Genomic DNA, 13,442 nt, shown 5'->3' with positions numbered 1-13,442 from the left:
CCATGGACGCAACTTACCATGGATTTTATCACCGATCTGCCTTTATCGGAGGGTTTTTCTGTCATCTGGGTTGTTGTGGACCGGTTTAGTAAAATGTGTCATCTGGTTCCGTTCAACAAGTTACCTTGCGCCAAGACTCTTGCTAAGGCTTTTGTGAAGGAGATTGTCAGGCTCCATGGTGTTCCCACAGACATTGTTTCCGATAGAGGTTGACAGTTTGTAGCTCGCTTTTGGCATGCTTTTTGTGACAGATTGAAAATTAATTTGTCATTCTCGTCGGGGTATCATCCAGAGTCCAATGGACAGACTGAAAGGAAGAACCAGGATGTCGAGCAGTTTTTGAGATGTTTAGTGGCAGACAATCAGGAAATGTGGTCAGAATTTCTACCACTTGCTGAGTTTGCCCTTAATAATCATACTTCTTCCTCGGCTGGTTGTTCTCCTTTTTTTTGTTGTACTAGCAGGTATCCATCTTTTGGTCCATTTTCCAAAGTTGGGGCTGCTGTACCGGAGGAGGACAATTTTTCTGGTGATTTGGAGAGGGATTGGACCAGTGTACGCCTGAACCTTAAAGAGGCTAACAGGAGATCAAAAAGGCATTTTGACAAAAAAAGAAAGGAGTCCTTGTTTGCTGTTGGGGATATGGTTTGGTTGTCCTCTAGGAATCTTCATTTGAAAATTCCTTCTAAAAAACTGGGGCCTAAATTTGTGAGTCCTTTCAAAGTGGTTCAGATTGTCAACTTGGCAGTTGTGAGGTTGGGCATTCCCTCGTCCTGGAGGATTAATTCTGTGTTTCATGTGTCGTTACTTAAGAAGGTGCACACACCTGATAAGCAGGCGAAGCCTACTGTTCCTCCTGTTGATGAGGACAGTGAATTTGAGATTTCTCGCATTTTGGATTCCAGGTGGCATAGAGGAAGATTACAGTATCTTGTGTCCTGGAGAGATTTCGGCCCCAAGGATAATTCCTGGGTGAAGGCCGAGGACGTCTCGGCCTCAAGGCTAATTAAGGCTTTTCACAGGAGATTTCCTGGTAGGGCTCGGCCTAGAGGATCCGGAGGATCCTCGTAAAAGGGGAGGTACTGTTAGAATCTCTGTTGTTTTACTATCGGCCATCTTGTTGTGGTTTGCTGGCTTCTAGTCTTTTCCTCTGGTGCTGGGTTTCTTGGTCACGTGATCTCTGCACTCTTTATTACCCAGCACCTGGCCCCCATTCCCTGCTGGACATCAGTGTTGTAACGCTCATGCTCTGGCTAAGTAGCCTGGCTTAGTTCTTCTTGCTTTGTACAATTGTTATCCTGGGACTTCTTGTTCCACCAGTTTTGTTTCCTTTAATTTTCGTTTCTGCAACTAACTTTTCTGTTAGGAGGTCTCCTGCTTTTGCTCCCAGTCCTTAGATCTTTTAGGGGCCCCTTTCCCTTTCCTACAGGTCTTCGATTGAGTTCAGTGCAGGAGTTTCAGTGGGGCTATTCATAAGGAATAGGGCACCCACCCGAGCATAGGGTAAAGCTGAGTCTCAGTGCAGGGACAGCTTTTCCCTCCTATTCCTTAGTTCTAAGTTGCAGAACATAACACAGCATTCTTTCTCCTCCAAACACGACGAGTTGTGTTTCTACCAAACAGTTCTACTTTGGTTTCATCTGACCATATGACATTCTCCCAATACTCTTCTGGATAATCCAAATGCTCTCTAGCAAACTTCAGACGGGCCCTGACATGTAATGGCTTAAGCAGGGGGGCATGTCTGGCACTGCAGGATCTGAGTCCCTGGCGGCGTTGTGTGTTACTGATGGTAGCCTGTTTAACGTTGGTCCCAGCTCTCTGCAGGTCATTCACAAGGTCCCCCTATGTGGTTCTGGGATCTTTGCTCACCGTTTTTTAGATCATTTTGACCCCACGGGGTGACATCTTGTGTGGAGCCCCAGATTGAGGGAGATTATCATTGGTCTTGTATGTCTTCCATTTTATAATTATTGCTGCCACAGTTGATTTCTTCACACCAAGCTGCTTGCCTATTGCAGATTCAGTCTTCCCAGCCTGGTGCAGGGCTACAATTTTATTTCTGGTGTCCTTCGACAGCTCTTTGGTCTTCACCATAGTGGAGTTTGGAGTGCGACTGTTTGAGGTTGGGGACAGGGGTCTTTTATACTGCTAACAAGTTCAGGTGCCAGCACTACAGGTAATGAGTGGAGGACAGAGGAGCCTCTTAAAGAAGAAGTTACAGGTTTGTGAGAGCCAGAAATCTTGCTTGGTTGTAATTGACCAAATACTTATTTTCCACCAAAATTTGAAAAAAATTCTTTCCAAATCAGACAATGTGATTTTCAGGATTTGTTTTCTCATTTTGTATCTCATAGTTTAGGTCTACCTATGATGTCAATTACAGGCCTCTCTCATCTTTTTAAGTGGGAGAACTTGCACAATTGGTGGCTGACTAAATACTTTTTTTCCCCACTGTATGTCCCTTTAATAGTTACAGTTGTCCTTTCAAGTACACATCCACAGGACAAGGATTAAGGATGATATTATTCCACAGGGCTCAGGTTTCATTGTTTGTGCATTTCATCAATTTACATAGTTGGTATAGCAGGGGGGCTCTTTAAAACAACATCTAGCTGGCTTTAGTACAATATGCAATTATTATAGTAACAAACATCATTGTTTCAAAACCAAGAGAAGTAAACATTCAGGTTTATACACCTAATAGTATGTCCTTCTTGACCAGCCACAGAAATACACATACATTCACAAGTCAACACAAACCCAATAGTGTATTTCTCTTGGCTTAACAAATCTAGCCGTCTGGCTTATTAAAATAAGAAACTGTTTCGTCACAATCAGTATATTAAAACATCCTGAAATGTTGCAGTTTTAACACTGACTGCTGATATTAATAATAGAATGGACAATTTCTGTTCTGTCCTGTTTTTCAGCAGTCATCTAATTATCATCACAGGCAGAATGTTATGCACACGCCCGGGCTAAGCGGCGTGTGCGTGTGATTGGTAGTGATTCCACTGGACCGTGCCGGAGAGTGAATGCCTGGAGGGGCGTGACTAAGTATTCACCCGATCCGACCAGGGTCGCACGACGGCATACGACGCCAGTGCACCAAGGAGGAACCGAGCAGAGGGACCAGGTGCTACTCCAGGACAGACCCCGGACACGGCTGTTGACCCACACAGGGAAATACAGGAACAGGCTGGTAGGCTGGCACACAGACTGGAGGGTATAGGCAGGCACGACTGGTATGCAGGCAGGCGGGTATGCAGGCAGGGGGGTAAAGGCAAGCACAGCTAGAGTGCAGACAGGGAGGCACTAGCAGGTAGGAACACAGGCGGGATAGGACCCAGTACACACCGGGACTCAGGAACAATACAGGCAGAGGGTTACAGGCAAGCACAGCTAGAGTGCAGACAAGGCTGAGCAGGGAGGACAGGGCTCTGTTCACACCGAACAGACAGGAAGGGAAAGACAGAGCCAGATACTCACACAGTACTTGCAGAAGCAACAAGCAGGAGTTAGGTACGAGTTCAGACTCTGCAGAAAAAGGAAGGGAACGGACATAGAGGCAAAACAGGTAAAGGACAGGAGAGAGTTCAGACTGGAACTGAGTGTACGGAGGAGACCGACACTGCAGCGGGATACAGGAGCGGGTCTGGGAATACGGCCCCCAGAGAGGCGGAACGAACAGGCAAGGAGCGTGTTCAGACAGGACAGACCAGAAACAGGAGCGGGTCTAGGAAATCGGCCACTAGAAGGCGGAACGAACAGGCAAGGAGCGTGTTCAGACAGGACAGACAAGAGAACACAGAAAGGACTCAGTACAGACACGGGAACTAATACCGCAAAGCAGGAGACATACAGGACTTAGTTCAGACACGGGAACTAATACCGCAAAGCAGGAGACATACAGGACACAGTTCAGACACGGGAGCTGATACCGCAAAGCAGGAGACATACAGGACTCAGTTCAGACACGGGAACTGATACAAAAAGCAGGAGACATACAGGACTTAGTTCAGACACGGGAACTAATACCGCAAAGCAGGAGAAATACAGGACTTAGTTCAGACACGGGAACTAATACCGCAAAGCAGGAGACATACAGGACTCAGTTCAGACACGGGAACTGATACAAAAAGCAGGAGACATACAGGACTTAGTTCAGACACGGGAACTAATACCGCAAAGCAGGAGAAATACAGGACTTAGTTCAGACACGGGAACTAATACCGCAAAGCAGGAGACATACAGGACTAAGTTCAGACAGGCCTGGAAATACAGCCTCCAGGAAAGGCAGACAAGGAAACAAAGACGGGACCTGGCACCTTCAGAGTGCAAGCACACACTGAAGGAAAACACTATGCTCAGGCCGGGATAGAAGGGAGCTGCTGAGCTATATACCAAGTGTCAGACAGCAATAGGCTGAGGACGCACAAGGGGTGTGACCCACAGCAGGTACAAAAAGCAGGAAGTGATCGGGCGCCGCCCTTAAGCAGCAGAAACAGACACAAACAGACAGCATGGAGGGAAGCCAGAGAGACATTCTGGACAGGAGATCAAGTGCGCTCTCTTGCACAGTGGGAGATGGACCACCATGCAAGGACGCCGCCAGGTATGTTACACAGAATAAGGGTTTGTGCACATGTTCAGTATTTGCAGCTGAAATTTCTGCACTATTTCTGCATCTCTTAGTTGGAAATACACTGTGTAAAATACATACATTTTTGTTGCAGATTTTACCGCACTTATTAGTATGAGTGAAATCTGCATCAAAAGCACTGAAAGAATTGACATGCTGCAGATTAAGGTTATGTGCACACATCAAGTATTTGGTGCAGAATTTTCTGCACCATTTCTGCAGATCTTGGCAGGGAAAACGCAGCAGCAATAAAGCACGTTTTCGCCACGTTTTTGCTGCGTTTTTTACTTGCGTTTTTGGTGCAGATATGTCCCCACTCATTAGTATGGATGAAATCTGCAACAAAAACACTGAAAAAATTGACGTGCTGCAGATTTAAATCTGCACCAAATCTGCAAAATAAGCAACGTGTGCATGAGACTTCAGGATTCCCATTCACTTGCCGACATCAGGAAACCCTTCAGGTTTTGTGACAAATTTGCACTGAAAAAACGCAGCAAAAGCGCAATTTATGTACACAGCTTAAATCTGCAAGAAAAAAATAAGCAACATGTGCATGAGACTTCAGAGGTCCCATACACTTTGCTGGTACTAGGTAATCCTTCAGGCTTTGTAGCAAAACTGGACAGAAAAAAAATGCTACAAAAACGCAAAGTGTGCACAGGCCCTAATAATGAAAAGTAACACCTTTGTTGTAAAGATATAGATGGATAATACAAGATCCACCATCAGGAAATAAAAACAGATTAGAAAAATTGTCTGGTTCTAACTAGTAAATTAAATTAGGTGACGCATTCCCTTTAAATTAACAGAAGTCCTGGTTAGGCCACGTTCACATGTTCAGTATTTGGAACGATCAGAGGAAAAGTATAATAGAAACACGTCATCACTTCTGTATTTATCACCCACTCCTGGTTTTGGCTTACAAATACTGATGTGAAATACTGACCAAATACTGAACGTGTGAATGTGGCCAAACACTTAAAACATCTCCCTCCAAACTGAATTCTCAGCAGTTAATAAGTGTTGGTTAAGGCTACGAAATTACAGCTATCAGAAAACAGTTTTTGCCCGTCCTGCTGTTACAGTAATACGATCACAGTAATTATATTTGAAATATTCCAGCTAGACTACTTGACCTAATTTTGCAGATCTTATAATTGCTTATAATCCTTCAGACTGACGGCAACCTATCTTGGGAGATCACGAGTCCTTGAGCAATCCGCGGAAACGTTTTTAGAAAGGTTTAATCAATCTGGTGGTGTGGGGAAATGTAATTCTTGTAAAGCCTTACTGACCCGGTATTAGGTGCCAAGCCTCTCGGAGCCATGGAGCAGAGACAGGGGATTGCCATGATGCTGACATTCAGCAGCTGACCCTGGTTGTGCAGCCACTGATCCTTGTTCTCTGGAAGACGTAAACATAATAGTATAAATTTATGAAAAAATGTGCAAAAAAAAAAAAAATGGCTGTATTGCCTCCAGCAGCCAATCAGTTTATTGCTGCCGCCTCCATCTGGTTCCAAAGAGTGAAATCCTCACTATTTTGCAAAAATGTTCAAAAATGTGTCCCACATTCATCATTTAGGTGCAGTAAATTGGCCACATTGACATCATACTTACCAGATTCAAACATGTTATCCTTATTTTTCTTTCTATAAAAGAAGGAAACCATTATTAGTTGGGCAACACGTTGGCTCAGTGGCTAGCAGCACTGTAGGTTTGCAGCGCTGGAGTTCTGGGTTAAAATCCCACCAAGGACAACATCTGCAAGGAGTTTGTAAGTTCTCCCTGTGTTTGCGTGGGTTTCCTCCAGGCTCTCTGGTTTCCTCCCACACCCCAAAGACATACTGATAGGGAATTTAGAATATGATCCCCAATGGGGACAGTGATGGAATTAATGGAGTTACAGTATATAAGCAAGCATAGTACATAAAGGCTATGTTCGCACATGATTTTTTTTTCTGCAGCCAAAACCTGGTCTCTTTGCAGTAAAAATTGTGCGCTCAAAATGGTAATTTTTCTGCGTTATTAACGCGTTTGGGTGCATATTACATGTGCATTTTTTCTATAGTGTTTAATAACATTAGTTTTATCCATCAAAAAGTCACAAAAACGCAGCGAAAATGTTTGCTGTGTTTTTGTAGTGTTTTTTCATTTTCTCATTGCTTTCTATTGGTGAAAAAATGCTACAAAAACACTGAAAGAATTGACATCCTGGAGATTAAAAAAAACTGCAGTTCTCAAATTCAGCCCCAAAAATAAAAACACGAGGGTGCACGAGATTTCTAAAATCTCATAGCTTTTGCTGGCAATGTAAAAAGCAGTTTTTAATTTGCATAAAAAATACTGCAAAATGCCACATTTGAAAGAGTAATTTATGCATCTAAAATAAAATGATATTAAAAAATCCTGATAAGCTATATCTGATATGACCAAAGGTCTGTCAAACGTTTTTTTTTTTCTCAAATTAGTATAGCGCAGTTTGAGTTTATCATTTATTGATTTATTGGTTATCAGCGAGCAACACAATCCTGATGGAAAAGAATAGATGCAGGGCTGTTACCATCCATGATTTCTGGGAGAATTTGTCCAAATTGTGCATTTATTCTGCAGTGGTTGTAAAAATATATTTTAATATTTTAGGCTACATTTACAATACAGTAATGAATTTGATTTATAATTTTAGATATGACACGGTTTCACATCCATTGCCTGACTAATACAAATGGTCACCCAAAAAAAGAAAATTGACTTTAAAGACAATTTGTCATCAGACAAAGACTTATAATTTGAATCAGGTTTATATGTTACTTTTTTTTTTTTTGCTTTTTTTTGGTTATGTTTTTTTCATTTTTCATATCTCACAATCTGTATAAAAAAATAGAAATGTTGCCATTTTTACACTGGCCAATGAGACTATTCTACACTTCTAATTTCTGTTCTTTCAAGAGATACACATGTACATTAGCAGCAACAGGCGGTCTCAGACTCTGTCTTTTGTACTGAAGCATCTAATGAGCGTGTGTGAAGGTCATTGTGAAGGCTGGGTGAGCAGTGGGGCTCTGAAATCACTTATTGTAAATGGTGGATCCTGTCATTGTAATCCTGCCTGTGATGATAATCAGACTTTGGAAAACTTTTTTGTAAAGAATAGGAAAAATAGCCCCTAGTCATCAAAACTGGCTATGTTCCTGCCGGTCTTGACTAAGGGGGCATACTGGAGTCAGACGCTCCTGATTCATTAATGAATGAAGAGCATATGACAAGTGCCATTGGCCTTTATGCTCCTCGCCACAAATCTTACTCCAGTCAGAGACTTTTTGAGAACTGTAATAATTTATGGCGTTGAATACTGTTTCACTACCACCATATTAATATGTCTGTATATGTGTACATTTTTGTATTTTTATACAGTCTGTTCTGTCATGTCCCTGTCGCGCCCCAGGTCCTGCCCACGCTCTACCTGTTTTGGTGGAGCTGGACAAAACTGCTGTGAAAACTTCAAAAGTTTTTTTTTTTTCTTTTCAAAGTGATTCAGGACAGAATTTTGGGGCAATTGCTTTGATGAGTCACAGCCAATGTCTCTAAAATAATCACAAAATTGCAAGATTTCTATTTTTTTAATATAGACTGATATGAAAAAATACATATATTATCAAGAAATAAAAGAAAAACAAAATAGATTTAACTCAAAAACCAGTTTAAAACAATTGTTAATTTTTTTTTTATTATATTATCCCTCTAAGAGGCTCCACCGGGTGCCTGCATTTTTGACCTCATGGGTAGCTCCGCGTGCTGCACTAGTTCTACAGTTAAGAACACTTGTTATGAAAAGAATATGATAGAACTCAGCACCCGGAGTGGGAAAAGAGTTCATCAGTTTTTTCAATGTTGGAAAATCCACAACACTGACACTACCTAAGGTTTGATTCACACATCAGAATTTTTGATTAGTATTTGTATGCCAAAACCAGGAGAGTCTCCAAAACACAGAACAGGTGTCAAACTTTCAATTATAATTTTTCTCTGTATGTTCCACTCCTGGTTTTGGCATCAAAACACTGATGCAAAATACTGACCAAATACTGAGGTGTGAATGAGGCCTAATGTAGGTGTATGTACTTTCTTACTTGTGCTGGGCTGGTAACTGTTGGTTGTTGATAGGTAAAAATGACAAATCACAGCTATCCGGTCTGTAAAAAAAACAACACACAAATACCATTCTGGTTACCATCAGTAAAATCCCATCCAATACAACATCTAATAACCGACAGACATTAGTAACGCAGTTTCATCCAATAAGAAAATAGATCCTGTTTTATTTATAATTTGTAAAAATTGCCAGGAACATAAAGTTCTATCTACAGACAGCGACAGGGCGCAGGTATAAAGAGAAAAAAACTGATAAATAATTCTGCCCCTACTCAGTCCGGTATGGAATTCCCATGCACCATTGATGAGTATGTGCTACTCCACAGGTCCAAAAACAGCAGCAAATCCAAAGATATCCGAAGCACCATAGAGATTCTTGTAAAAATCCAATCTTTATTCCCAAAGATTTAACCCATTACTTGCCAAATTAGCAATTTTCATTTTTTTGGACCTAATTGGGCCTAATTAGAAAATCTTAGTTGCTAGAAGCAAAAAATTAGGCGTCTCAAAAAAAGGACATTGGTAGATAATGGGTTAAAACATCACAGCAGTGAGGAGACAAAAATAGAGCAACGTTTGGGCCAAATAGCCTTTCTCAAGCCTCCATATCTTTGGATGTGCTGTTTGCCTCTGCTGGATCCTGAGTTTGGACACTGACACGCATGGTTAAAGCAGCTGACATAAACCTTCCACACTGGATCCAGGGAAGATGAATGATACAAACCTGGACCAGTATAATGAACTGACCATGAACAAATGGACTACTTCTTTGTAACTATTCTGTATTGTATTGCTATAATAATTCTTTTTGAGAACAATTCAATAAACCACTACATTTTTTAATAAGAATTATAGTGACATTTTCCTTGGAGTATCGCATCTGGTAAGAAGTCCCGAATAAATATATATACATGAAATGTATATTTAACATGTACACAATCATCAAAGCAGTAGTATAGGGAGAGATAATGACAGATGATGTAATTATCTTTAACATGACCATGTTGATTCAGTTAAAAAAATCAGAAGACCCCTTTAATAAATACAAGTTACAATAAAACTATTCCTACAAAACTATTTATTAATTTTATCCTTCCCCCATGGCTCTATAACACTCTGTTCAATTTGATGGGTTTACTTTAGATTTTTGAATAAAAGTATTAAATATAGGAATAACTAGGAAACATATCTGTTATCGGCCCCTGGAAAGTGGATTGTGGTTAGGTTGGTTTCCTAATTTTTCAATGAGTAATGAAGGACCTGCACAGGAATATAGTCTAAATTGATGGATCAGAACTAGCAAACTAAAATTTGGCACCTCCTGTTGAGGATATTTAGGCAAAGATATCATAAAACTTTCATAGAGAGAGTGTATCTATATACTCTATTTGATGGTTGTCCTCTGTGCTTATTACTAATATTTCTATAACTAAGCAAAAAAAGATTAACCAACTTTAGATTTGCGAGTGTTTTAATAACTGCAAAGTCTCTTCTCTGACTAGAGGGCATCCACCGATGCTTTTCTGCAAGGGCGAGAGTCCGTCCTCCAAATCCAAACATGGATGAAAAGCCGAAGCGCAGAAGCTTATCATCGCTGCTGAAAGTACAGGCATCTACTGGTTGGATGTTCCCTGAAATTTCAAAGCAGATATGTTAAAGGACTATCTTCAACTTTGACGCAACTTTTCAACTTACTGTTTATTAAAATTTGATAGCTTTTCCTTGTTAATTACAATTTTCTCCTTTTCTGAGTACAGCTAAAGGACTGGCCACCACTGTGCGCCGTGCTTACAGGCTCTTTTCTATTGCACTTGTAAGCACTGCATTGAAGCTGGCTGGAATCAATCTCTGACAGCTTCGGTGCCATTGTGTTTCAGTTGCAGAGGCACAGCCAACACATATAGCAGCACCCGCAGTTTGGGCCAGAAATGTGACAATGCTGATCTAGACTGTCAATCAGGAGCACAGACTGTCAATCAGGAGAACCATGCCCCCAGCAATCATGAAGTTGGCTGGCTAGGGAGCAAGTGTACTTCTGAAATAAGATTAGAATAACCCTTTACACTCTAACTTATATGTATAAAATGTTTCTAAGGACTTATTCACACATCAGTATTTGGTCAGTGTTTTGCAACAGTGTTTGTCTGCAAAGCCAAGAGTGATACTTACAGAGAAAAACTATAATTGAAAGATTGACACCTGTTCTGTGTTTTGGAGACACTCCTGGTTTCAGCATACAAATACTGATGAAATACTGATCAAAAATACTTATGTGTGAATAAAGCCTAAAGCAGAGAAGTGTAGAATGTAACCTTGTAAAACAGTAATTGCTGATAAAATCATGAATACTTTGCTTGTGAAGGAAAAAGGATTGAAGGAAGGAGTAGGTTCACAATCACTTCATAACATGCCTTAAGAACAGATTAGAGCTAAGAAATAGACATTATTTAAAAATACAAGTGTAATCTCTTACACCTATATCTTTATTAGCCTCCTATACCATGCAAATGTTTGTTTGTTTGTTTGTTTGTTTGTTTGTTTTTTTAGGAATGATTCTATTTGAAAAAAAAAAAAAATAAAGAAATGAACTGGAATGTAAATTGGTGTGCATGCAGCATGTAAGAGCATGTTCACACATGTTCACACATGGCCACTAAACAGAAAAAAACAAAGACAGAAAAATAATATGCAAATACCCTGCAAAAAATAAATAAATAAACAGCAATAGTGAATGAAAATAATATAGGGTAGTAAATTAACATAATTTTGATCAAAATATTGGCAAAGCCATCCCTCCCCGAATAGGGTCACCGTGACGTGGTGGGATGGCTTTTGCATTATTTTGATGAAAATTATGTTAACTAACTACCCTATGTTATTTTCATGCACTATTGCTATTTAATTTTTTTTTTCCAAGGTTTATGCGTATTGTGTTTTTTTCTGTTCAGTGGCCATGTGTGATCATGCTCTTACATGCTGCATGCACACCAAATTATATTCCCGTTCATTTTAGTTTTTTTTCAGCTAGTGTGCACCAAGTACATATAAAGGTGTGGCCTGCCTTTTTCTTGAGCTGGAAATTCTATTCATCTTGTTCCCCATGGCTGTGTGTCCCCTAGCCGGGCTTAGTCTCTCAGCCCTTATCCACATGCATGTCAATTGACAAACGGTAAGATTTTAAATATTAGAGCTAGGACTGTCCCGAAAAAGGTCACCGTGACATAGTGGGATGGCTTTTGCATTATTTTGATCAAAATTATATTAACTAAGTACCCTATATTATTTTCATACACTATTGCTATTTATTTATTCATTTATTTTTTGCAGGTCATTTGAGTATTATGTTTCTGTCTTTGTTTTTTTTAATTCTATTTGAAATCTTATTAGGTGCCATATCTAGAGCTGCCACTAGGACGCAGTATTGGGAAGTTTACTCTTAGGAATCATTGTGCTTGATCCTAATATTACAGCCTGAGATAGGAAATGGAAATGTAGCAAAGCTGTTCTTGTATTTTATCTGCTGTCAGCACGATGCAACATAACTTAAAAGAAGCACTTCCATGAAGAGTGCATTAATATACACTCACCTACCGATGCTTTCTCCAGGATCCAGCGCAGTTCTGCTCCTCAGTGGTACTTCACCGCTCTTCAGACTCTTCAGCTCACTTTATGCGGGCACCGGAAGTCTCTTTTACAATGAAAGCCTATGGGGACTTGATCTAATGCTCCATAGACTTACATTGTAAAAAACACTTCCAGATCACTCAGACCCAGACAGTCTGCAGAGCGGTGACGTCACTCAGAAGTGGAGCAGAATGCACTGAGGTGCGTATATTAATACACCCACACTACACATCACACATATATACACTGATTAAATTGAAAAAAATAGTCATGGGAGCTTATTTAAAGGGAGACTTTCACGCCTTACACCCCCAAAACTCTAATTAAACAACTTTCAAACATGTAACTTAGCACCTATATAAATCATAATTGTAGTACAGATTTTACTACTTTTGTTTTATTCAAAAACTGTTTTATTACATAATGTGTATAAATGAGGGGTGCACCCTTGGTATGGCAAGGAGCTCAGTGCACCTTTCCTTCCCCCTCAGTTAGCACTTATTAGCTTGATTGACAGCGCTCGCTTCGAGTGCTTCCTGAATGGAATCCTCAGCACTGCACACACTGACACTGCAGGAGCCGAGAGCACACTGTCAGTATGGGCTCATTCTCATTCCCTTCTCCTATCAGCATTGGCCGCTCGCTATTGTGTGATTTTGTGTGCTGCAGGTGATCACTGCAGACAGGAGAAAGATGAGAGGGCGTACACACTGACACTGTGTATGTGACGCGCCCCTGGGCCTGTGTCGCGCTGCGGTGCGCACGCGGGGGCTTACCCGGAGCCGGATCCGTGGAGGGTTGTAGTCTCGTGGCGGTGACCCGGTCCGTGCCCAGGGAGTCAAACTGGACGGCAGTCTACTAGTAGTAAATAGTTGATGACTACGCCACCCGTTGAGTGCAGCCAGGGAGCTGCTGCTGCGGGGCAGACCGCTGAGGCCGATGGTAGGATTATGCAGCGTGATAGTATAACCCCCAACGGGAGGGGTATGGTCTCAGGGCAGCCGACGTGGATGATGGGG

General features: G+C 41.1%; 1 protein-coding gene across 1 annotated transcript in view; it reads right to left on the bottom strand.

Moving 5' to 3' along the window:
- Positions 1–13,442, bottom strand: part of CERKL (CERK like autophagy regulator) — a 162,560-nt gene that overhangs the window by 18,517 nt on the left and 130,601 nt on the right. The window contains exons 7-10 of the mRNA XM_073646798.1: positions 10,253–10,430; positions 8,778–8,840; positions 6,268–6,299; positions 5,944–6,052 (exon numbers count right to left, since the gene is read on the bottom strand). Coding sequence (XP_073502899.1) covers positions 5,944–6,052; positions 6,268–6,299; positions 8,778–8,840; positions 10,253–10,430 — 382 coding nt within the window. The remainder of the gene's footprint in view (positions 1–5,943; positions 6,053–6,267; positions 6,300–8,777; positions 8,841–10,252; positions 10,431–13,442) is intronic.

Source organism: Phyllobates terribilis, unplaced genomic scaffold (genome assembly GCF_046119375.1).
Source record: "Phyllobates terribilis strain yellow unplaced genomic scaffold, ASM4611937v1 Scaffold_9__5_contigs__length_417890890, whole genome shotgun sequence".
Lineage (NCBI taxonomy): Eukaryota > Metazoa > Chordata > Amphibia > Anura > Dendrobatidae > Phyllobates > Phyllobates terribilis.
The sequence above is the reverse complement of the archived record's forward strand: the minus strand, read 5'-3'. Positions and strand labels throughout refer to the sequence as shown.